This window comes from Pseudorasbora parva, chromosome 20, assembly GCF_024679245.1.
Source record: "Pseudorasbora parva isolate DD20220531a chromosome 20, ASM2467924v1, whole genome shotgun sequence".
Classification (NCBI taxonomy): Eukaryota; Metazoa; Chordata; class Actinopteri; order Cypriniformes; family Gobionidae; genus Pseudorasbora; species Pseudorasbora parva.
In genome coordinates this window covers 37,431,505-37,458,796 of record NC_090191.1, presented here as the reverse complement: position 1 = coordinate 37,458,796, position 27,292 = coordinate 37,431,505, and the positions used below count along the sequence as shown (strand labels likewise).

Below are 27,292 nucleotides of genomic sequence, written 5' to 3'. Positions count from 1 at the left end.
ACATCCTGTGAACAGCTCAAACCAAATAAAACAACATTACGCCATAAACAGAGAAAAAACAGGCAAGGAGGACGAGTAATAAAAGAAGCATTGACCACAACAGAGAACAAGCTGGCAGAAAGGCCTAATAGGGCGGTCTGGCGGAGAGCAAGTAATATACGAGTGTGAGTTCACAAGCGTGTGTTTTTATGTGCATTGTGATCCTCCTGTGTGTTTGCATTGTCTGCGTCCTGATTAGTCTAATTATGATGTCTAGCGGGCTTATGTATAACTTGGTTGTGCAATCTTTGATTTTCTTGTCTAAGTAATTCCAGTCGCCATTAAAAGGGAAGGGACAAGAGCTTTAGAAAAGAGCCCAAAGTGTTTGGAAACAAATGCAAAAGGAAGATATTTTGAAGAACCTTTCAATGAAAGTCGATGGGGTCCAAAACTACACTGACTTTCTTTGTATGGACATAAATGTTTTTCCAAATTAGCTTCTTGTGTGGGTTTGGAAACAACATTAGGGTGAGGAAATGGTGACAGACATGTCATTTTTTGAGTGAGCTATCCCTTTAAAAGAAAAGAAACAAAAAGGAAACACTGTCTTTATATGCCATAAACTGTGAGAGAGACAAAGAACATCAGGGTAGAAACCCCAAAGGCCTACATTACCCAGCTCTGTGCCAGCTTAGAGTGCCAGGCCAGTAAAAAAGGACGCCCATAAAAACTGTTAATTAAAAGATCAATGTTTAGCTTCAAAGAAAGGGCAAGGGCTCAAACAGTGTGCAGCCCCTCATAAATACTAAAGCACATTTTGAATGCAAGAAGCTTGTCATTAGCAGAGGACCGGGCATAGCGGACACTGACCTCAATCCTCTACGGGCTCGATGGCGACACAAAGGGCCATTCAATTAGTTATTAATAACTTGGTTTATAAGAATGATGATTAGCAAAGCACCCCCCCCCCCTCCCAAATCGAACCACGTAAATGCTACGGAGAGGCATACGTGCCATCAAAAGACACCACAAGTAAATTCATGTGGACATTACTAACAATAATGGACTGAGCAGAACACGCTAAATAAGCCAATAATGAGCCCAGACTTTTCTTGTCAATTTAAGCCTGTCATGGCCAAGCGGGCCCGTTCTGGCATCTTCCGTGCTGAAGGGATCTAAATGGGCGAACTGCAGTGCAGAGAGAACACTAATGTAATGCGCTACACTCCCAACGCAAAGAAAAGAAGAGAGGTCAAAGAAGACATCAATCAAACAGGCTTGTGAATGCAGGCAACTCGTCCAATCCACCATCTGCAAGTGATTCCACCATCAGAGAAAGACCAAAAGTGTCTTCAAGCGGATTGTGTCTTACATGTAGGACATGTAACTGAAGAATGAGCAGGATCCCGTACATGTGGATACCATATGCATGTGAAACGCTAAATATCTCTCTGAGCTATTGGATTTGGAGAGGAAAAATCCTGATATATGTGTAAACGTTTGAGAGGTAAAGCCTAACCGGTGAAGCCTGAAATATTCATTATCTTTGCCTTAATGTGTCCGACATGAAATCTCCATGTTGGCCTAGCCAAAACAAGGCTGCCAAGTGTTGCAACCCTGGCACAAACCTGAATGATCTCGAACAATCCTACATGATTCCTTTGCTTCTCGTTCTCACAGGAGTGACGTCATAAAAGAGGACACATTTGTCTGAGAACCCATTTGAGTCAGAAACCTGGTGTGGAGGTCTAGGAGTTCTTATCACCCTCCCATAACAGCAGTGCTTTCTAAACAGAGTCATTGATAGTTTGGACAACATAAACACAGGATCGTTGACCTTAGAGAAGGTCTAGGAGGAATAACGGATTGGCGAGACCAAGCAAAAACAGAGTTCAGCTAACAGAGTCTCTTTCTGCTGCTTGACACCACTTTTCAGGATAGCCCCCATTAAAGGGCTCAAGACCGCTATATTGAGGTGAGCGGGGAATCCTAAGGGGAAACTTCTCCAGAAATTACAGGGCCAAGGAGGTCTTGCATTATTCTGGAAATTCTGGCCCCTTTTAAGCACATTACGGGCAGGAATTCAATTCAAAATCCACAAAACAGAGCTGATGTTTACATAGCGCAGTAGCCTCGACTGACCAGTGGCAACACTCAGTTTGAAAAGGCCGTGCAACCTTTTAGTCCGTCCATACAGTCTGATGAAAGCTGTCTCTCTCAAAGGAAAATAAATGTACAGACGCCTACTTCATATTAAACAAGCTGTGGGGGGAGGGAGGGGAGTCCCTTGGAAAGTGCCAATTTTTGGAACAAAGTTTACTTGCAGCAAACTAAAAATCTTAAACATTATTTGTTCGCTGGCCAAAGGCTTGTCATCAGGCAGCCCACATAAAAAAATGCATTTCAATAATGTCGGAGCGAGCCAAAAACCTGCCAAGCAGATAGTTCCCCATGCAGTGAAACACATGAGCATTGTATGAGCCTTGGCACCATCACAGCAGATCACTCTCCTCTCCTCTTGAGGAATGGGGCCGATTTAAAGTGAGTATAATGTATATGTAGACTTCCAGACAATTTATTTTTCTGATGTTACAAAAAGCATCGGGATGAATGCAGAACTGGGGCGCACCGACGCAGGGACTAAACCTAGTGTCCGTTTGCAGACAATTTACTGTTAAGGTAGGTATGGCAATAGGTTCAAAGTGAACTAGAGAAAATGGATCCACGCATACATTTATTACAGAGAGGGGATCGTTCATCATGGAGAGACTAAACCCAGCCACTACCTCCTCAAGCTTCTCTCTTTTGCCGTCCAAATGCTGACACTCCTTTTCTTTATCGCGCCATTCCAGTTGCTCTTCTTTTCTTTTTTTGTCTTTCTCACCACTCTTGGCTCTCCCCCGTCTTTTAAGTGAGCCTTGGGTAGCTTTCTGGTTTTCTTTTGTTAAAGTAACAGTAAATGAAGCTAATAAAACACAATATATTGGACTATTTATTTTCTGTAGGAACACATTCCACTCTATAAAGAGGACTAATGGCATTTACACAGAGCCGGACTGATTCTCAAAGCCAATAGGAGATTTATAGACAGTGAACGTTAGCGTCAGCTGAGGGCCGTGCGGGCCAGGCCAGATGGCTCCAATAATCAATGGGTGACAAATCCAAGTACCCGAGAAACCTTACGGTACCTTGAGTGCACATACTCGCATATACGTATACACAAACTTTATGCGCAAAGCGAAGATGTGAAATGAAATGTAAGATGCTATAAAAAGTTGCATTGATTTCATCTATCAAGTCTTTTTTATGGTAACACTTTGCACTTTGAAGTAAAAATGAGCAATAGTTATACTACTTTAAAACGTAAATGAACCTAGATTAATGAATGATGTTATATTAGCTCATTTGTTAATTCACATTAATGCATTGTACTTTTTTGCAAAGTGTTAACCTTTCCATAAAAAGAATGCACTGAAAGAAACAACTATGAATAGAGAAACGCTAGATAGGTATGGATACACAATAAAAAGTTATATATTTGAAAGAAAAAGGAGTACGCCCATGTTGATGTCACCCTATCTTACCTGCTCTGGGCTCATCTTCTGAAGCTCCTCCTCCCAGGCGTCCTGTTGGCAGCGGTGGTATGCGGAAGGCGGGGCCAGGTCCTGCAGGATGTGGGGGTCTCTTTCGTGGCAGAGGGCCGTGAGGTGGCCGATGTACAGTTTCAGCTTACTGCGGTTCTGATTGAGGTCTATGAGTGGGGGGATAATCTGTCCAAAAACAGGAATGAGGAAATGGGTTAGAGATAAAGAGCCATTTCAATCTCGGTTTTCCTCTAGCGTTCAAGAATTAGATATTTGGACATGAGCCAGTGAGATAAAAAGGCGGGTATGCAGACGCATGCTAAAATGACACGCAAACAACACATTTAGCAAGCCAGAACACAGAGTTCAAATTTTGCTTTGTCACATATGATTGTATTCAAAAAGAAAAAAAGGGGGAATAAAAAGAGCAATATTCAGTGAAAGGTTGCGGATGATTATGGATGATAGACCACAGCTGAAACGCATGAATCACAGTGAGAACAGTGGTATAATACAAATGTGTCAGGAGAAACATTCCCATTCCAGGAACACAGACAAACAATCTCAGTTACCTGGACCGCTGCCGACAGATGCCCAGTCTTTACACAACATCTCTATACACACAGCAGACACTCACACAGCTTTTCCGTATCAATCAAAATAATACATACACTTGTGAGGGAGCAAATCCAAAAACCATATGTCTCTGTGTCATCTGTGTATCTCGCTGGCTTCAACAAAGAATTCTGGTACAATGCATGATTGATCCATCACATTTGTTTTTACAGTCTACAAATTTGATAAATAGCAACATGCAGTTTGTGCGAGCGAATGCCGATAGCCATATGCGTATCGTATGCTTTCAAACGCATGCAAAAATTGTAACCGAAAGGCTGTAGATTCAAACCCGGCAAGGTGTGATCCAAGACCTATCACTGCAAGGGGCACCGCTAGCAATTTTGATATAAAAAGAATATGAGTTTGGGCCCCCCACCGCACCAAACATACAAGCCAACCTTGTAATCCAAAATCTTTGTCTGCAATGTAATGATATACTACGTATATCTGTGTTAAAAAAGTGCAATACCTGCTTCTCATCTCTACCACATTCTCTCTTCTCTCAGGCACCTTATCTTTCCTGACTTGCATATTTCCCTTCCCAAAGCTGAGCTTTGGTTGATACAGTCTTTGCAAACTGATTGTTTCTGTTGCTCGTTTAAAACTTCTATCGTAACACAGCTGTTTAGTTTAGCTACAGGTCTCATCTCGCACTTTATGATCAGTAGGGCTAACTGAAGTGTCGCGCAGGAATTCATGCTCAGCAGCTGTGAACAAAGCCTGAATAACTTTTTATATGTTCGGTTGTCTGTATTTTATTTTGATAATGAACAGGCTGCAATGTCAAATTGGCAGTGCTAGAATTATGCAAGGTTTTTGCCTCAGCAGTGGAAACATCTAATAGTCTGTTATTTATGGTCACACAGAGTACATCTTTCACAACGGTAAAGTGTCTATTTTTTATTTGTGTACATTTGAAAACTAGAGAAAACAACAGGATGCGCTTTTCTGTCTCAGTCTCCTTGAACGTCGCTAACAACAATGAACCAAAACCGTGCACAGATGCACAGACTGACATGAGACTGAAAATACTGATTGAAAAACGACTGAAATAGAAATCTGTAAGTGCCTACTTTTTTGTAGATTACTTGACGTTAAATGCACTATATAGCCTAGGCCAAGTCACATTTACAAAAGCCCAAATTACATTCCCTTAATTTTCATTGGTGACGCAACTAGCGCTAATATTACAGCAATGGAAGTTTCACGAATAAACATATACCATATACTTTTCAAAGAACTGGGTGAAATAAAATGTAAATAACCTGTAATTTAGTTTTATTTGTTACTATTTGGTAGATTATACATTTTTTATAGTACTGTTAGTACTAATAAAACCCTTAGAAACAACACCCCACCCCTTAGCGGCACCCTTGATCACTGCTGTGCTTTGAGTAAGATGTTTAGAATATAATATATAACATAATAATTAAACAGAATGTATATTTGTTTACTTTTTAAATATATATTATATTATACACTGCCCATCCCAAAAAAAGAAGAAAAAAAAGGAAAAGATTATGGAATATGGCCATGTTTCTTCCAACATTGATGGTTGTTTAAGAAATAAGAAGCTACACACACTTTATCATTTAGGGTTAGAAGAACTGTTGCCAAACATATAACATGCTAACATAACAATCACTGCAATAATGACCCAATCATTAACTCTTAAGCATATGCCTATTTAAATCCAAACAGCAATTTTTGGGGGGCCAGGCAGCGTATTATATAAAATTAAATTCAGTTAATGTATTATGAATGAACATAAATTGCATCATATATATATAACCTAGATTAATAAATACTGTTCATTGGTAGCTCATGAACGCTAATGCATTAAACACAACTGATCCCCATGTGTTCACCATAATCAATAACTATATACAATAAAAAGTGATGGATTTAAAAACCAAATAGTATTCCCATATTGATACCGAGGGCTCATATTAGGCACCATATGGAGGTTTTATTAAAAACAATAAAGACAATGTAAATAAAAGATATTAAATTAATAAATTAATGATAACAATGTAATGATACTATAAGTAATAACAAAATAATTCAGTCAATACTGTAAGTGGAAAACAGACTCAATCCCTGGGCGGCCTTTCCTGGTCACATTCTCTTATATGAATCAAGATGTTACATAAGCTGGTTTTGGGCTGCAATGGTGCAGCCATAAATTCTGGGATGGGAGAAGTGAGATATGTTTTAGAAATACTACAGTACAACACAAGACAGCAAAAGATCTATTGAAAATGTTCCCATATAAATACCTTCTTAAGAGGGCCGAGAACATAGTAGGGCTTAGGGAGCTCTGCAAACACTCCTCATCGCTCAATAGCAGAACGCAAATACAGTTACCTGATTGTCGAGAAGCGGAGAGAGGAAACAGAGGCTAAGAAGAAAGAGTGAGTGATGAGAGAGCTGTAAGAAAAGACAGGGACATAGTCTGCTTTGGTCTGAAGCAGCCTGAGCTCGCAAGAACATTTATGTCCCCACACTTTATTAATTCTTATTAACCCCATCTGTATCTTTCCAGGGCAGAATGTTATTGTGTTTTCGTTGGCTCACCGGGGGCAATGAAGGCTCTCTTGGGTGGACCTTGGCCACAGAGCAAGATCAAACGAAACTGTGAAAGAAAGAGATGGAGGAAGGTGGAGGAAGACTTCTGAGAGAGAAAGCAAGGAAGAGAGAGTCTAGGAATTGTGGAGGAATGTGTAAAACTGGTTCTCCCTGATTCTGGAAACAATTAGACGGCACAAACTGGGTCTCTGCACAGAACCGGAGCAGCAGACTCACCGAGACCTACATCATGCTCTTGTTAGTCTAAGGGCTTGCACGGCCCCGTCTCCAAAACCTACTAAAACACATTTGGGTGCCAAAATCCAAACCCCTGCCTCATGGTGAATGAATAATAAGGCAGGAATTCATCTGTTGAATTCATCTGTTGAATCAGCTGTGACAAAAAAGTCGACATTTATCTACGTGACACACGGCAGACCAATAGCGGCGTCTTTTGTGTCAAGAGCCGGATCTGAAACATCTGAAACAACCTCCTTCCGCATCTCCGTCAGGTCTTGTATCTCAGCCAAGAGCTGCTGCGAGAGGATATATGGGGCCTCCGGATTGACTGGCAGCCACAGAAAGAGGGACGAGGCCTTAAAAAGGCGGTCTGATAGAAGCCCTCCAAACCGCTGTGACAGAACGGCCGGGTGGATATGCTCGGAAAAACAGCTGAGTTAAAATAAACCCCGGCCTTAGTGATGGTGCCACATAAACGTGCACACACACCATTACACAGAGACTTGCTACGTGCATGGTTGACTGAAAGCATGCTGTGCGCTAATAAGCTTTAAAAATGCCCGACCAATGATGGGATTTGACATTTATTCCCCTCTCTTCCTTCCCATCTGCTATGAGAAAAGACGAATGGACTCCAGTTCTGAGCATTAATGCCAAGACACAGCACTATCCATCACCCTCTGATTTTAATGGGTAAGTCAACACCTTTCTGGTGAGAGAACAGAGTCCTGAAAACCTCACCTGAGTGTCCTGCTTCATCATCTGTAATCAAATTAGTCGTATAGTCAAGAAATGTAGTTTCGTGACCAGGCTTTGAGGACGGTCAAAGTTAGCCCAATGCTAGTTAGCATAGTGCTAACATCGGTCTTGCCGTAGCTGGTGATGTTTTCTGTCAACTTGGTGCTGTCACAACTGTTTGGCTAGTGCCGTGTTGCTGTATCATTTTTTCCCCCCTAAGTCCTGTGGTAGACTGAGATCATAAATAATGCAACAATAACAGAAACAAATATCATGCCCAGGTGACAGATTTACAACCGGGGAATTTTCCACTCAAAGCGCCATTTGTCTCGTCTTGCTTTGGACACACACGATGGATGGAAGTGGGTCCCTGTTCACCCATCATGCCTTGCATGACGTCTTGGAAAAATGATCTTGTTTTATACAAGTCTTACACAATTTTAATTTATGTCTGCAGACTTATTAATTTATGAATCTTTTGGTTTGGGTCCATTAAGTAAAAAAAAAATCATATTTACATTAAAATTTACATACACACAAAAGAGACATCACTATTTTAATCATTTTTGGATTACATTTTATCAACAATAATTGTACCGTTATATATAATGCAGTTAATTTTGCCCGTCCCCAGGTTCCACGGCTAAGTGTGTCCTCATACAAGATCAATCGATCAAGGGCTCCTGGGGCCCTCTAAGGGCAAAAATACCAATAACTTGGGAGTGTTGATCACAAAGAACCTTGGCTGTTCTCTTGCTCTATGCAACATTGATCACCTCAGCTACAAACATCACCTTTTTGAACCTCACACTCCAGCTCCCGCCTAAAGACTTCGCAAAGGGTTCACTGAGGAATCTATCCATCTGCTCTCTTTCATTACGTCTCCTCTAAAAGAAGCTGTCTTCACCAGATGCTACGGTGTGTTGCATTTCTACTCCTACCTGGCACGCTCATAGCTCGAGAACCCCTCCTCAAGAAGACCAGAGGGAAAAAAAAAAAGACCCCTCAACAATGACCGGCCTCCTTCACATTCTCCCTCTCTCATTTATCACCTATCAGCTCATCGGGCGCCATTCGATACCCACACTGAGAGGCAGGAGACTGGATCAATGCTGTCAGTCAGGCGGTCCATCAGAGACGAGCCACTGGCTCCTTCCTCAAAGACTCCGGAGGCCCGGCGGCACAGGAAGCCCCTGACGCGGCCTCGAAGCCCAGCTCGGAACAACTCGCTCCAGGTGGGGGAGGATCTGTGGACCACGAGCCTCTCTCACAGTAGCCGGGCCCTGGCGCACATCCTTTCCCGTGGCTGAGAGTTTTATTGGGCTATCCTCTTTCAGTCTCACTGTGCTACACGTCCATGAGTGTTAAGGGGATAAAGATAAGGAGGGACTGCAAAGCTTCAACCTGCGAGACACTGACAAGGCCGGTGGGCCTGCCATCGTAAAGTGCTTTTCAAGAAAGAGACAAATCACCTCCACGGTATGCATGCAAAAAAATACCGACATGAGAGAATAAAGACTGTCAAATAAAGGGTAAGGGGGTGAAGACACGCACGCATACCTCCCAAAAGAGCACAGACAGAAACATATGTAATCCGAGCGCGGAGAACAGATCCGGACGGCAGATTAAGAGCAGGTGAGTTGGTCTGTCTTTCCATACTGTCATTTCATAAGCGACTGACCACACTACCTCCATCCACAGCTCTCAATATATCTCGGTAAAACCCTGCATGTACACACACACACACACACACACACACACAGTCCAAAATATTTCCATCATTTGCTCAAGCAGTACAGAATCGTATCTTGGTTGGCCTCCATCTCATACACACACACACAAAAAAATTATACACTTTTATAATTGAGACACACCCTATGTGACACACACAAGGCACAGAAAGACTAATAAACCTTGAAATTGATAGCTTTTAATTACACTGTAATGTGGAATGTATTTCATTAATTAAAAAAAATATATTTCATCATCAGTAGCAGTATTAGTATCAGTAATACTGGCCTTCAGTCATAAAAAATTAAACTGCAACAAATATTTAAAATATACTTTAAGTATAAGTCTTTTAATTGTTTCTGGATTAATTTGGGGAATAACCGTGAAATTACGTATTTAATCAAGATTAATAAAAAAAGCTAGCCTGACAAGCCAGACCCACATCAAGATGTTTGGTCTGGAAACTCACCATCGACAGGGCTTAATCCGGGGACGGGATAAACGGTTGTCTTTCAAACTCCCTCTGCACGCGATAGGATAACGCTACAACCAACCAGAGCAACGAAGGTGAAACAGAGCTCGTTGACAGATTAAACATTTGTCGGCAAAACTCAGAACAGATCTTCCCTTCTTCAGAATGACTTCAGTGCCGTTCTTTGTTCTTTTCTCAGAGAAAAGCTTAACTCCAAGTCGTCCAGAGTTGCGGTCAAAGCTGATTTGAAAGACCGCCGTTCTCCAGTTTCTGTGTTTACTAGAAGCACGCAAACGCAACTTGGCCGTCGTCATTATGGCCCCGCCCACCGACTCTATACACGATGTGATTGGACCGTCAAGAGTTTGGCGTTTACAGCTCAGAAGGGTATTGAGAGTTGCTAGACCACACTCGCGGGCAGATTAGATTTGCTGCCGCTAGGGTGCGTCTAGATTTCTAGGCTAAAAAAAGTGTGATTAATTAGTTAATACATATTCAGACCCTCTTCAATATTTCACTCTGCATATATATCATCTTCATGGCTTGGCTTCGCGAACAAAGATTTAAGATGGACATCCACGTCTGCTACAGGCATGCTGGTGGCTGACAAGGCCTATACAGGATAGGTAGGTCCTGCCACAGCAGCTGCAGGTTAAGGTCTGGTCCAGGATGGGTACTCAGGGGGCACAATATTTCCTTCTTTTCTTTGTGTCCTCTATAGTGGCCCTATGGGTAAATTCGAGGAGGAAGGTGGCCTGATGGACTGTGCACCTCCAAGAGTCGCGATCAGCTGCTTGTGCATATATATTAGGGGTGACCCCGAATAGTGTAAGAGTCAATGCATGGATATGTGGAGCCAGAACCAACCACCGATCTCACCTTCCAATCTTCGTCGGTGTTATGAAATGAGGATCATACCATTTTGGCAATATGGGGGTGCTCAATATTTTCAAATTGAGGCGTGGTGCGGAGCTTAGCGTCCGGTGTGCGACGCAAAGCTTTGCGCTACGCCTTTAAAATTTGAACACATTGTTTTCAATGAGAGTACACACACCTGCGGCAGCATTCGGCGCCTGTCCGCGGCGACTCACGAAATTGTTTAAAATCCTGCTGCGCGACAGAGCGCGAATTTATATTATATTTCCCTCAAATCATCAGTGTACAAACTGATTTCACCCTGTGCTAGAAGATACACCCATCGTGCAGCTCTTCTGTCAGAAGTCGATTCAAAATTAAGCTTGTGAGTATATAATGTGCGCGTCCGGTGTGAGATCCTAAGACGCGGCGCTGAGCTTCGCGTTCGGTGTGCTACCCCCTTTAGGCACAATCGGCTTAAGAATGTGCATGTAAACACACTAAAAAGTGTTCTTTTCCTCTCTAGGCAGGTATTTTTTTTTACGTTTATCAAAATGTTCTTTTATATATTTGTGTATGTATATATATATATATATATATATATATATATATATATATAAACCTAAATAAGAAAGCCATTGTCAGTTTGTCTGTCAGTTGGCAGGCAGTTTTGGTCTCTTTATTAAAAGTTGTTGCTGTGTAAAGGAAAATAAAAAAAGTTTTACCCTCCTGCTAACTAGTGTCGTGCCCCTCCCGACCCATGCACACACACATAGATGATTCGACTATCTATCGACTATAGAGAGATTCGAATGTGTAAAACCCCAGTCGGGGACACCCCTAATATATATAAACACACACACTCAAACTAGTAAAACAAATATTAAGAAATTAAGTAACACGCACATTTTTTAGATTGAAGTTGATTACCAAAAAGTCCTACAATTACTTTTTCTCTCTCGCATGGCACAAACTTACAACAGCACTCATGTTTTAAGAGATGCAAGATTTATGCATGTCAGGACTCTGTTGCTGTAGCTTTTTATGAACTTAGTGCCTCGTCACCTATTTACGCAGGTTTTTATATAAATGCCATTAGATTTATACCGGTGGGGGGGGTTTATGACTGTTGACTTACATGCCAAAGCTCTCACTCAGTGAGAGCCTAATAGAATAAGCAGGTCTTTAATAGCACGGGGTGGGGGAAAGAAGGACAAAAAGCCAGGGCAGGTTACTGTTGACTCTGGAGAAAGACGGAGGGAATTTTTACACCAAGTAACTCCCAGTGTCACATCATAGCGCCATTTAAACAGACCATGAAGGCTGCAGTCTAGGGACGGCATTCCATTCATTGTGTGTTTTTATGCGCGTGTGTATATCCACTGCCGTAATGAGCAAAAAAGACTTGAAACTGCCAAGAAGAAATTAGCCTCTGGAAAAAGGAAGTAAAGCTGTCGTGTGGGTTGTAGTTTCACTCCAGGAGGTGGGAGGAGTGGCCATAGGGGTCGTCACCCTGAAGGTGAGGGGTGTTGGGGTAAAGGAAGGTCCTGACCTCTTCAAACTGAGGTTGAGGGGCATCATTAACCGGGTGTGTAGAAGAGAAAGCAGAGGAAGGGGTGAACATGTAGCAAAGCTCCAGAACATCTACCCCACTGTGAGGGCAAACCAGACGAGTTAATGACTTGAAGCCAGATCTGAACATAACAAGAGGGAGCTCAGAAAATCAAGGACAACTATCACTTAAGTTTAAACTTTAAGTTTAACCTTACAATGACTTGACCTTTAATGGCATCCTTAATCTGGGGTCTTAAAAAGCATCCTGCTATTTGTACTATTTTTGTTGTTTGACCAACTTCTCTACGCTCTCCCTGGATAGCAGAGCAATGGAAATACTAATAACTTGCTCTAGGCATTATATTTGACTTGGAGCAGTTGTGTTGCAGTGAGATCACCATAGCCTCATGTTCACAAACAGCTCTACCTTTAAAGATAGCTCTCTTGTCTGATTGTCAGTGCTCCACAAGAGACCAAAAAGAGTTTTGAGAACAGCTGTGGATGGAGAGATCTAAGGAGAACCACATCCTGAGGTCAAAGGGTTTCCCCTGTGTAGCACTCAACACCAGAAGACTTACGCCGCTACGCATGTAAAGACAGGGGGCAGAGGAAACTGAGAGCCTGAGAATGGGGCTCTTGGTGGGTTCAAGGGCGCAGAGTTGGTAGAGATGGCTATAACAGACTGAAATGTATGAAATACACAATCCTAAGAGACAGGAATAATTTAAGTGTGGAGGAAGTGTGTCAACAGCTCTGGTTCAAAGAGAAAATGACACAATCTTTCACATATGCCCAGGCAGTAAAAACTAAATATTAAACAATATTATTGACCTGAATGCATTGATACTGTATGAGAACCTAACTGGACGATGACATCACTGATTTTTTCCAGAATCGCTGTATAGGTAAATGAACTAAATAAATAACTAATGATTTTTACAACCAAAATTAATCAACACTAAACTTACTTAAGCTGCACAATGACACTATTTTCTTGCAGAGCTGCTGTACAGCCAAAACAAACTTTGTTGCATTATTTTCCTGTTATTACTGTAAAGCTGCTTTGAGACAATCTGTATTGTAAAAAGTGCTACATAAATACAGATGACTTGACTTTCATCTTCCTAATGGTATATCATAACTAATTAATTTGATTTGAATTTAATACAATTGTATTAATATAATTTGTGATATAATATATACTGTTTAGTATTTTAAAATAAGCATGTTTTATATTAAATAATTACTTTTAAGTAATATACATTACCATGAACCTTTACCTTTTTTAAAATCTATTTTAAATATAAAACACGTAAAACACAGTGTGAAGCATCAAAACTAAATGTTTACAAAATAATAATAATATTAAAAATAGAAAATAGAAATCACAGTGTGGCATCTCTACACTTTATATGTTTATGGGGTTCACATGTGCACTTGTGTCCTAGTTTGGTAAGATATCTCTACACATATGCGTCTTTTGTTCACCTGTAACACCTCTTTTTAGTGTGAACCACACATGGCAGGCTTCCCTTTTTATTGACTGATAATAGAGGTAGTTCCAGACCCTCGATTTTAGGCTTAATTGGAGAGCTAGGTAAACGGAAACAGACTGAACCAAATGTTAGGTGGGGGAAGAGACAAAGAATAAGTGGCAGCAAAGGAGGAAGAAATACAAGGAAAGAGAGCAACGATGCAGTTTCCACGCGTCCGGTCTCCAGTGCTCATTCCGTCCACGGCTGGTTAAGTGCTAAATGAACTGAGAGATTTAAGGTGGTTGTTGGACAGCTTAGGCAGGGTGCAGAATCTGAGCCAGCTCTTTTCTATCAGCCTTAAATCAGACCAGTGGCGTCCGCAGGGGGGCCAGAGGGCTCAACCTGCTCCAGGCCCCCCATCCACAGCTCTGGAAAGCATTAAGGACTATTGACATGCCGCAGGGAGTTTATTAGCAGTATGAAGCTAACATTTAGCGGGCAGAGATTAGGACGCAACATGTCTAAGCACCCCTAGTAAAAACAAGAACAATCTGGAAGTGAACACATCAACACGCTTCCAGTGATAAATCCCCCGGAAATATCGCATAACAAATACAGCGTCAGTTCCACATGCATTGTTTTTCCAGATGAGCACGGTTAACAATCTCCCTGCAATAACCATTCCTTTTCCAGTCTTTCACTGGAGTGGGAAATGCTCAGACAATTACTTGATCAGTTAAAAGACACTCTCTAAAGTCTTGAGGATTTTCCACGACTCACAGTCATGGACCATTACTAAGTTATATTACGAGCACTTTCCCCTCCTAACCTGGAGAGGGAAGCCGATGGGCGCAACGCCCAGGGTAGGGCTCCCACGTCCGCCCGTTAACACATCCAGAAATGGCGCCCTGGACCAGGGGGCCAAAACGTTCCGACCACATAATCTCCACCACAATGAGCCTCGAACTTTACTGTTTCAGCAGCTTGCGCAGAAATTGTGGCCATGCTGGGTTCAGCGGGTTTGAGGAGGGAGGAGTCGTGCGATTATTTGTTTTGATAGGATTGTTCGCAGTTATTTGATAATTCCGAGGTCAACAACAGAAATCCATACCTTTATAATCGCCAGCACTCGCCAATTAATGACGGCCTAAAATCAATTTCAAGACTCTGTGGGGAGAACTGATGCAATGGTGGGGCAAAAACAAAGTTTTTTTTTTCATCATTCAGCATTCACTAGAAATTCTGTGGTTCCATTGACATCTTTAGCCTATTTTCCTACCTTACCCTCTGACATAGACCAGGCAAGCAGAACCTAGCAGGCCAGTACGTCCTTGGGTTGCCTAGTTCCAAGAGGGAAACCAGAAACATGGATGCGCCATTAAAATTTATTTTTTTTGAGTGATGCATCCTGGGAGAGCAGGCCAAGACGTGTGGTTTGCTGAGGCCTTAAAAAGCAGGACAGTCAGGCAGTGAAGCAAGACTGGGCAAACAAAACTGCCCAAAAAAGCTAAATTATGCTTGAGACAGAGAGGGAGAAGAGAGGGAACAGTAAGAACGAGGGAGAGAGGGCAAGAGAGTACATCAAAAGTGGCACCTTCATATCTTCAAAAATGGTTAAAGTTGCACCACAAGGCAGACAGAATTCGAGTTGCAGGACTATTTATAGCTAGACTGGAAATCGTGAGAAACGGAACATGTTGAGATAACTTCTGACATGGCTAGTGAACTTAACCTCCTCAAACACGTACCATCTCCAACCGAGCCAGCTCAGAATTCCTCTCAGGAAAAAACATATATTGACATACTCTGTGAAAAACAGAGGTGGCGGGGGAAGTCATCGCCTATCCGCTTGATGCTAAGCAGATTCTCTCTCAGGATCCAGAGGAGAACGTTCAGCCAAAAACCTTGACAGAGGGGAGATTCAACACACTCCTATATGAGCTCTTATAGGTGAGCTCATCCTTCATTACATCACCTCAACACTTAGATGCTGCCATCCAATTGGTAGATTTAAATGTAGCCACTGCAGAACTACAGCCATTCATCTCGTCTTCAAGGGCAGTCATCGGTCTCTCATCAAGCCGAGCGAAAGGCTCCGATTACGGGGTCAGATAAAACCCGCCGCATACGTGCTGCTGGGACCGACTGGTTGAAATCTGTCGCACGGTTGATTGGCTAAGAGTCATTTCACTCTACTGGCCTCTCCAGAGACTCTCTGAGCAACGACCATCCGTCAAACGACCTCTGACCCCTTGTAAGGAGCTAGGGTATGTTTCCAATGACACCCTATTTCCTCATTTCCTATGGCATGCTCTTACTCTGACAAACGGAGAAGCGATTCCAATCGAAGAGTGACTGATTGAGCCATTTGGGGTAGAGTGACTCTCTTGTGTTCCAGGGATGTAGATCTCAGTTTCATGGTACAGGAAGTAGGGCAGCATGGTTCAGGGGCTCCGCAGAAACCCCAAGTTTGCGCTCTGCCAAGCGAAGTCCCCCAGACTGAGCGAGGGCCCCACCACTGTCTACCCTCCTGTCTGCACCAGGCACATGGAGCCAGAGGCCAGTTTTATATTGAAATCATATGGAGGTGGGAAGGTTTCAACAACGACCCCCTGCAACTTCCCTCGCCGCCACATGTTTCCCATTTTAATCTAATTATAAATATTTGGACTGGAGTCAGTTGGAACTGACAAAAAGAAAAAAGTCAAGTTGGAATAAACAATGCAAGTACAAAAGGCAAATAAGAATGCAAACATGCATTTTGGGTTCATATTAATGACTAAAACAGAGCTGTTGAAATTTTCCTCCTCTGACCACTGAGCCATTTTTGAGCTGAAAGAAAAAAATTCAAGTCAGCAACGAGGTCTCTGTTCTCCCATCGAGGGGTGGGACCATTTTAATAATGTGGGCAAATGGTGGGTGGTTGCACTCATGGGACGGGTTCAGAAGAGGTTACACCTTAGTTGCTCCAGCGGGACTGGTACCCACTGACCCCTGGAATATGCGAGTGATTGCCAAAGCCTATTTCACAGTTTTCCATGGAATTGCGCCGTCCAACCGTTTAGTAATGTCTAAGGTCGTCAAATAGAGGTGACACAACAATGGTGTCTTCATTACTTTTCTGCTCCGCAAGCTAACAGCCTCTCTGGCATCATGTCTTTCGTGAGTCACTTTTAAAACAACCTTTGTGACAAAAGAAAAAGGATAGGCAGATGTACCCCAGAAAAAAAAAAGTGGTGAACTGACCCGTTTTGACAGGATGGAAACAACTTTTTGACAACTTTCTCGCTTACAAGGACGTCTCCCAACAGGGCCTGGGCTTTCCAGTTGCACAGAAAATCAAATGATACAGTCAAGTTTATGGTGCACATCACGCTTTCCCCACTTCCTGCTGATGTCTAGGCTAAAACTGAGAAACAAACTTTTTCAAAAGCAATTCAAACAGACAAACAGATAAGAAGATAAGTTACTCTTTGATGGTCTGTCAGTCCTGACATTTAAAGCTCAGTCCACCTTGACATTTACCTGAAAGCAGAGCTTACAAATATTCTGAGTTCTGAAAGTTTCAAGCTCCCTCACTCTCGGGGGTTCATTTCCAGAACTCTAGAGCTCTTAAAAACCACACGCAGCATCACACAATGACACTGGAATGATGGAAGAGGACAACAAAAGCAGACATGCATCAATTATCAAGAAAAAGAGGAGGCCGCAGGAGAAAATGTGATCCCTAAAGAACAACACAAAACAGAGTCAAGGGCCAGAGAGCATCTGTAAATACACCTAGCGATGCACCACACACAGTTTAAGACTGCATTTTATCATAGTCGACAGCGATTTCAGGGTTGTGGTGGGTTATCGTGCCAAACGCCGAGCAATTAAATAGGCCTCGACCACCCACAATTCAACATGAAGGAGATCAGAGTCATGTTGAGATTATTACCCTCTAATCATGCGCTTGTACGTACGACTGCAGTTCCCCTCTACCTTGCCCCGAGAACACTGTTCGGAGAACACGGCTGCCCTTTATGTAAGCCTTAATACATTCAGGGGCCTGGGGGTCTTGATCTGCACAGCTAAATGCCATTACAAGTTTTACATGGTCATATGATACATAAAGAGCGACTTTAATGTTACGGTTACATGTACGGTTTGGCACAGTGGGTGTAGTGGATGGTCGGAATTCTTCCTCAAAATGTTTTGGGGCGAACTGCTTAAGGGATTCATATATTAAGAACTGTGAACGAAGCAAAAACATTAGCGAAAGGGGCCCATTAGTTGCCTGAAATAGGACACAGTGTATGTGGGCAGCTGTTCGGATTAAAAACCTCCCTTCACACTGCGGAGACACTCGGCTCACAGCTCACACAATTCCACTCTGTTCTCCAGCGCTCCGCTACGCCTAATTGCACTCGCAGTATATGCGCTTTTACGCGTGCGACTGTTCATGCAATGGACACGTGTTATCTGTGGGCTGCTTCGACAGGGAGGGACCTGCAAATTAATTGTAGTCAAAACGCCACATGGCATTTAGCATCACCATGGGCACTGGGCAACGGCTCTGAAGGGAGAACGTGAACGGCTGCGCATGTGTCCTATGGATTGAACATGTGCAGCTCATATGTATTCTACGCTCTATCTGTTTCCTCAAAACCATCCATCAAAACTGTCAGTGTGGAGGCAAATATGAGAATGTTGTTGTTTTTTTGGAGGGAAAAGACAGGAAAAGACCACAGCAGTCAAAAGGCAGACGGGTCGATTTGTTTCTTGGCTGTGTGTGTAAAATAATAAAGGTGGAGGGAAGAATTCAACTGTCTGCGTGACAGAACTCCTGAATAGATGATACAGATTGTTTGACAAGGGACGGAAAAGGATATGCCAATTCAATAGCTGCTCAAGTTATATATCGAAAATAAATGTAACTGGTTAAGCTGCACAGATTTATTCATAAAAAGGTACTATGAAAAGCAGTCGTTCTTAGCTGGTTTTGTTTCAGGACCCAGCTTTTATATTAGAAGCAGAGAGCCATCATAGGAACAAAACTGTTGATTATTCAAAAGTTAAAGCGTGCTTAAAAGTCGAACATTTAGATGTTTTTATATCACCATTAACTGCATTGACCTGACATTTAAAAAAAAATATTTATATGCAATACGTAGATACGACAAACATGTACATTTTGTAAAAACAATACACAGGTTTGTTCTGATTTGGTCCTGAACATCAATACAAATTTGTAATAATTAATATTAAATAATTAATTTAATAATCAATAAAAATAAATAAAGCCCGGAACCAAATCAGAATAGACCTGTGACCAGTTTTTAGACTGTGACCAACAAGTTGAAAAAGACAGACTGAAATCTGTGTGGAGAAAAACAATAACCTGTTCTTTCTGTGTATGATTTCTGCAAGTCATATTTGAACATTTTTTAGATAACCCCCCCCCCCCCCCCCCCATCAATATACATACATAAAAAAACGGACAATGAAAGAAAATCACAAAACATAAGAACAATGAAATACAGAAATAAGAAATGAAGGGATGAACTGGAAAGTGAAGAAATAAAGCACACTCAAAGACAGCTGACACACGATCAAATACAGAAGAAGAGCATCAATCCCCATTTATACATTTCTCACCCTTCTGAACAAAATGGCTGGGAGAGGGCACATGATTGGCTATGCCCAAATGCCCTCCTCATCGTCCTATTGGTGGAAAATGAGCGCAGGTTTAATCCAAGGCAGCATGGGATTAAAGAAAGAAGTTATTAGTGGGTGAGAGCAGGTCATTTATTGCACTGAAAATGCATGCCCTTTGTTAAACACTCAGCGAGGATCAGCATTGAGTCAGAAAAAAAAAGCTGAATGAATGTCATCTATAAGATTGAGAAACCACTTTTCCATTAATTTCTGCATCTCTCGACAGAGGGTTAAGGGTGATTAGTTAGCCATTGAACCGAAGTGAAACAGAGCATTAAATGCAACTGGTTTCGTCCCAAAATAGGGAGGCTATGCTACAACAGGAATTGAAACCATAGCAGTACGAGCTTGAAATGAGTAACGCACATGGCCTCTACCTCATCTGTCCTGGATGGCTGTGGAAAATACCTGCAATGAATGCTGTCTGAGGTCCCTGTCGGTCTCAGCTCTGCAGTCGGCATGTTAAGGTGATAACAGTGCGATCGGGGAGGTTTGGAATGGGCTCAGGTGTTGATGTGCGAGGGTGTTCTTATTTGAGTTGGAAATATGTAAGTGAAAAATGAAGATCACAGGAAAATGTGAGCTAAGTGTTTTCTTGGCAATTGGGAAAGACAATGAAAAAAGTTTGTAATGGGGGAGAGACCCTGGGATAGCTTTATAGCAGATTTCTGTGTGTGCGTGGGAGATTGAGTGTGTATATGTGTGTAGACGGAGTTCCAAATGGCTCCAGCAGTACACACACACACACACACGCGGTTAGGAATACCGGGTTGTGTTGTGATGTGTTGAGGCCTGGGCGGAGTGTTGTTGATTGATGGGTTTCTTTCAGCATGTGAATTAGGATGTAGCACTTGAACTAGATTACTCCAGGAGTCCATGGACAGGTATGACACACTGCGTTTAGCGCATCAAGTCGTGTCATAACAACCAGTAGGATTTGCGCTTCCTGGGAGAGCTGGGACTGAAGAATGCAACAGGCTGTCCTTTTCTCTTTGAATTTCACTCTCTATTCATCCTTTATCATGTCAATTCTTTCCTCTTTCTCCCCTTATGAACTAATTCCTATTGGACAGCCATCCAGAGGAGAGAGGCTTAAGGCAAAGGAATTCAACGTTTTAAAGCAACAAAGAACAAAGCCAGTTAAATCTTCCAGAATCATCCTGTGTGCCTGAACTATTCCAAGAAAAACAATTGGGGATGTGTGTGCGCACGCACATTCATGAATGAGAAAACGTGAGCTTTTTATGGTGACCCAACATGAAATAATACACAAATTGGAGCTGAGGGTGCTGGGCCTTATTAAATATGAAATATGTAATTTCCTGTTGTTTTTATTTGGTTATAATTGCCTTTTTATAAATCAGGATAAGGCCTTTAGGGGGAAATCAGATATCAGTGAAGGAGAGAGAGAGAGAACGAGAGAGAGTCTTTTCAAGACATTTTAATTACCAACACTTTAAAACTACTACTCTTTAATTAACACACATAATAAAGATAGAGAATAATATATGTATATATATATATATATACATTTTAAACATATATAATCACTAACCCCAAGTATGATCAATACTAAAAGTGACACTTACATTAGTTAACCCAATTAAGGTAGCAAAGGAAAAGAAAAGAACGTGGTTCTCTAAGGTGCACTCAATAAAATGAACGCTCCGATTGGCTCACCTGATCTGGAGAGGGTTTATGATTGGTCTGGTCAGAATTGGAGGCCTTGAGGTGGTCATCCTCGTAGTTATCAGCCATTAACTTCATGCGGTTCTGCGTCTGTAAAAGATACGGCTCATTGTTAACTACTGCCAAAACACACACGTACAGACACATACGTTTTCCCTATCATTCTGAAATTAGCCTGCTCGGACTCTAAGCCTGGTAGTCTTGGGGCTTGAGTTATCAAATCTCCATCTCAGCTCATGCTGTTAAGAGTGGAAATTTTATCTGTATGAATTCAATTACAAGCATTATAAGAAGTGATTCTGATATTTCTTTTGATAGACAGAGTATTACTTCGAGCCCTACAGCGAGAGAGGGATCACAGAGTATTCACGCGAGTTTCAGCTGGAATGGATTTGAGCGAGGAGGGAAAAAGCCAGCGACGGAGATCTTTTAAACCCAGAGGAGAAGGGTGTGAAAAAGCAATAACAGAGACAGTGAGAGAAGAGCCGAGATGTAGAGAATAGAGAACAAAACACCAGCTTCTCTCAAATATAAACACATACGCATACTCACCTCCCTGCTTGATACAGGACAGATTCAAGCCTCCACATGCTCAAAGCCTCAAACCCAAGTACAGTTTTAACAAGCGCCCCGAGGTTTCCGTGTCTGCTCAGCTCTTAGATTAGAAATGCACTAATTTGTTGGAGATGAGGCTGTGCGTACAGGCTCTGACACATTGAGCTGTGGAACTCACGTGGGCCGCATGAGTTTGGATTCTGCATGCAACATTAACAGATACCCGCAGAAAAGTTCGTATTTCTCTCTTTTTCTTTTCTCTTACTCTACAATTTACCAATTAAAAAGTTCAACAATAATTTCATCTCTGCAATTATTTACCCTCTGCTTTGAAATTTCATTCCTACTTCCGTATATTCAAATTCAGAGTGTTAAGGGCCATTCACACCAAAGACTATAACTATAAAGATATAGTTCTAAAAATCTCTCTCAATATTATATATTATATAGCGATAACGGCACAAAGAAAAGCTTCCAAACCCTTGGAAGTTGTCTGGATTACTTTTAAACTACGTGTATGGTGCCTTTTTTTTGTGAAGTTAACAATATTTCACTGATGTTTTACATAAACATTTGGAACAGAATGAGGTTATATAAATTAATATAAAACAATTTCATTTTTGACCTGAAATTGAGTTGGGGTTAATGTAGTGAACTCTTATCGGGCAGCATCCACAGTTTTCCTTAGATAAATACATGGCGGGAATAAGCAAAAGCGCAAGTGATTACATTTGGCAAGCCGACCATCACAAGTGACTCAACCACCACACGGCAACGGGAATGAGTGATGAAATGTATCAATAAGACATTACTTTCGAATGCGAGTGGACCCACACCCTGCCCCACCAGATTCTTCGGCTTGTTTCCCGGCTGCTCCCTGACCAGAATGTGATGGTTGGGCTCCTTCTGTTTGGTTTTCTCACCCTCTTCCCTCCACCTCCCACACCCCCAATTTCTCTCTCCCATCCTCCTCTTCCTCTACAGTAATAAACATAACGTTAAACGACCACCGTGTGTGAACGTCTGGGTCAGAATGATGACAATGCAAATGGCCAGGGTGAAATTTACTGTCTTAAAGGGATAGTTTAAGACAGTAACCCCCCAAAAATGTGTCACTTATTCACCCTCATGTCATTCCGAACTCATGACTGTGGAACAAAAAGATGCTTATGTGGAAGAAAGAAAATTATTCTTGTTTTTTTTGTCCATGCAATTAAAGTCTCATTCACACCAAGGATGATAACTATAAAGATAATGATAAAGATATAGTTATAAGGGGTCCAATGTTATCTTAGGCACCATTTGACTAATTAAATAGATAAAAACAATTGACACATTCTTTAAAATACCTTCTCCTGTGCTCGTAAAGGTCTGAAAATGCACAGAAAACAGACATCAACATTATACCCACAAGGCACGATGCCTCTGGTTGCCTCGGTTTCTTGTGTAGGCACGACTCGTTCTATACCTGTTAACAAGCCACTTAGTCAGAGGTTAAATACAAATGTTGAACAAACAACCTCTGAGCAGCTCTTAGACACTCTGTACTCAACAACCTCTCAGTTTTTCACAGAAGGCGGCAGTCTACATGGAGGAGAAGGCCGGAGGCCGAGACGCTGAGAGGGGAAGCCATTATAGCCCCTGGAAAAAAACGCAACATTTTAGATCAACTGTCACTACCTCACGAGGAGGAAAATACCCCATTTGAGACAATTTGTTCCACATGCTCAGCGGGTTAGTGCGAAGGATTCGGGGTGAGGGTTCGGAAAGTCAGGCTTAAGCTCTGTGGCTTGTAGCATGTAAATCCTGGTACAGACCTACATACAAGCAAAGAAGTTATCAAGAAAAATGATTCAGCCAACTCCACTAACATTAGGCGTACACAGCGATCTCCGCATGAACATGCATCGTTCACTTCCTCTCCCGAAAAATCTGAAAAAAGAAACGTGTACTTAAAAAAAAATAAACATAAAAAACAAACATTTTGCCTTAAAGCTGTAGGATTTCAGGGTTTGGAGCCACAGAGCACCTACAGATAACTCTGGCCACTGGAGAGAGAGAAACTCATTTGCAAAGCAAAAGAGAGAACTAGAGAAAGGGGGAGGAGGTATTTGCTTATTTGCCGGCTCACGAGTGAAGTGGTTTTCGATACCGACCGAGTTTAGTGGGGCGCAGGGACTCATAAAATGTTTATTGAACTGCACTGGGGAAATCTTTGCTCATAGGTCTGTACAATCGAACAAGTGTGTGTATATGTGCACTGGGGTGCAATCTTGTTTCTGACATTGTGCCTCAAGTGTAAAGGAACAGTTCACCTAAAACATTTACTCAACCAAATGGCATTCTAAACCTGTGTGACTTTCTTTCTTTTGCAGAAAGCAAAAGATGATATTTTGATGAATGTCTGTCTATACACAAAGTCAATGGGGTCCAAAACAACATGGATTTTTTCCTTTCATTTGTGTTACATAGAAGAAAGAAAGTTCGGAACAACTTGAGACATTTTTTGGCCAACTATGCCTTTAAGGCTTTTTCTCATATAAAGTTACTTGTAATATAATGTCTTTTTAAGCTGTTTTAAGCTTGAAAGCAGTTCATCTTCAAAGCCTTCAAAACATCTACTTTTTGGTTCTGTGTAACAAAAAAAGTGTATCATTTTTCATTCAGTCAAACTGAGGAACCTTTCCAGGGTTAATAAAATGATATATGAGGCAATACTGCAAATCTGCCATAATTTTCCTAAAACATGCCAGAGTCACTTAAACATCACTACACCGAGTACCCTCCACCTCCCCCTCAGGCTGACCCCCTCTAATTTACTAAGAATGAAAACACAGAGATGATTTTCAAAAACGTTCAAGCTCATATCTTTGTTTTGAAAACAGGTGAGGGGTGTTATACAGTTGCCACTCTCCAAGAGGAAGAGGCCCTCCGCCAGGAGATAAACTCACTCCGGAGGGGAGAACTAGAGAGAAGAGACAAATTGCTACAAATGTCCATGTGTGCCCTTCGACCCTTGTCCATGATCTAGCCAATGACATCATGTACCCTACATTAGTAGGAACCACTAAACCTCCTGGATTTACTTTGGCAGAACATCCAATCTTCACACAATCCGCAGACGTTGCTTCAAAAACACGGACAATGGAAGGCAAGGAGGGAGGAATCTCAGAGATGTCGAGGGGGTCCACAGGGAGGTGTTTGTGTATGTACGTGAAGAAAGAGGGAGGTGAGGGTGAGCGTTCCTGGAAACCGGATCTCCTCAAAGGGCCAGAGGGGTTCTGAAGAGCTGATCGCAGATGGCTTCAGAACAGGGAGGCACACTCCTAACTTAACAGCTCATATGTGAGCCATAAAGCAAAGAAGAAAGAAAAGGTGGCCGGTGCTGGAAGCTGAAAGAGAGGAGAGATGTTAGTGGAGAAATTGGGATCGAGTTAGAGAGCTTGAAATGGAATGGAAGAGGCTGGGCACGGGGAGAAAGGGGAGGTTGGGAAAGAATATAAAACTGGAGAACAAAATATTCAAGCTAGCAGGCTAACAAGCAGACGGATAAGCGAGACCCTGTTAAGAAGCCCTCCCTAATTGTAGGAGCCCCTTACATCCATGTGTAATAAAATTTACCATGAAACCAGATCCCTGTCTGAGTGGCTTATGGCAAGGGAACGCTTGTGTGTGTGTGTGTGTGTGTATGTGTGTGTGTGTGTGTTCGGGGTTCAGGAATCCAGCACTTGGGGCTCTGCTTCTCTGCTTTCCCCCTTGTTCCAAGACCTCACTTTCCTCAAAATTCCTTCAGCTACAGGCAATGATATGGACTTGATAAAGCCGAGCGGATGGGGGACGCACACTGAGCCCGTTGCTTGAGCGCACTGCACAGTTTACAAATCTGCTCAAGTTACTGCCACCAGAACAAAACATCTAAAAGCACAAAGCTGGAATGCTTCTAAGTGCCACACTTTCCTGTTCGTTCTACTTCCCTTATCCGTCTTAGCATTTCCATCTTTGTTCCCCCTGCATACCTCGATTGCTTGTTTGGATTTTTCCTCTCCTCCTCTCTCACATTCACTTTCTCTCTCTCTCTCTCTCTCTCTGCTCTTATGATAATTGTCAGGAATGCTGACCTCAATTCTTTGGTTTCCGTTCCAACTGGAGAGCTCATTTGCTCACTTAATCTAATCATTTTCACAATTATTCTACTTCTCCACCATTATCATTTCTCTCACCCATTTCCACCCTCCACCCCCCATCTATTGCGAAGCAAAAATGCTGACGAGCTGCCAAAAAAGGGAGAAAAATGTAAAACTGAAAAAGCGCTGTCTCACGATTCTCAGTCATCGCTCTGATTTCAGTGAGATATCAAAGGCCTTTTTGTCAAGCTCATAATTGGGGTCACGGAAGTGAAACTACATAACGAGAGCCTTTCCTACACCTCCAGAGTGATGTGACCTCTTCACGGCACCCTGTGACCTTTGGAGTTCACAACCTCAATCCACTTCCTCTTCATCCCACCTTTCCATACCTTACCATATTAAGCTTTATTTTAATACATTAAAAATGCAAGATATTGTGTGTTCACAGCACACACACACAAAAAAAAAAAACGCTGAAAAAATATGCTACTCAATTATACTTGCGAGGCTAAAGGCCAAAACGCCCTGACTGAATAAGCATATTTATTCACTCACTGCTTGGAAAAGCTGGAAGAGAATGGATGAGAGTAGGTAGAATTGCCAGATATATGACATATCCATGTTAAAGCTATTTCTGAGTTGAAAATCAAGTTTCACACATCAAGGTTTCCTTGGAATCGAAAGCAGTAGCTTAAACCAATAGACGCAGCTCAGTGGGAAGAGCAGCTGACTGAATCAGAGAGTCCAGGGTTTTCAATTGCACACGTTTAATGTGTCAAATTATGCAATCACAATAATTACATAATGACTATACTTAAAAGATTATGTATTGGAGCAGTATTTAATACTTCAAATCATATTTTGTCTTTTGAATGCATGATTCCTTAAACTTTTTATTACACTGAGTTATGTTTGTAATAATAGATTAATACAGACTTATCTGTGTACGGGAGTGATCATGAGTAAAGCAGCAAAGGAAAAGGAAAGAATGCATGCTAGCACTAGTGAATGATCAAGTTAGGCATGTGCCGATATCAATTTTTCATGTTAATTAATTGCTGAAGCTTTTATCACGGTATATGATATTATCACGATATTGAAATAAGTTGCAAAAAAAGGCTTGCCATAGCATAACAGCTTTAAGAACTATTTTTGTTATAACAAAAATAACTCTGAATGTTTAAAAACAATAATACAATGCACCAAAATATATATACAGCTCTGGGAAAAAATTAAGAGACCACTTAACATGGAGAAATCATTGAGAAATCAATGTTAAGTGGTCTCTTCATTTTTTCCAGAGCTGTAAAAGTATACTTTTCAAACAGATTAAAGTGCAAAAGAATTAGGCTATAAAGAGCAACAGGGAACAAATTACAATAAAGTCTCATTATTTAATGCATTAAC

The 27,292-nt window shown here is 41.8% G+C and overlaps 1 protein-coding gene across 10 annotated transcripts in view; it reads right to left on the bottom strand.

Annotated features, from left to right (window-relative positions):
• Window positions 1-27,292, bottom strand: part of erc1b (ELKS/RAB6-interacting/CAST family member 1b) — a 225,045-nt gene that overhangs the window by 17,841 nt on the left and 179,912 nt on the right. For 7 of the 10 annotated variants that reach the window (XM_067428488.1, XM_067428489.1, XM_067428491.1 and 4 more), the window contains 2 exons: window positions 21,195-21,293; window positions 3,564-3,749 (listed from right to left, as the gene is read on the bottom strand). In XM_067428488.1, the coding sequence (XP_067284589.1) occupies window positions 3,564-3,749; window positions 21,195-21,293 (285 nt within the window). Of the gene's footprint in view, window positions 1-3,563; window positions 3,750-19,454; window positions 19,521-21,194; window positions 21,294-27,292 lie in introns of those variants that run through there. The other 3 variants (XM_067428496.1, XM_067428498.1, XM_067428497.1) reach the window with 1 other exon arrangement.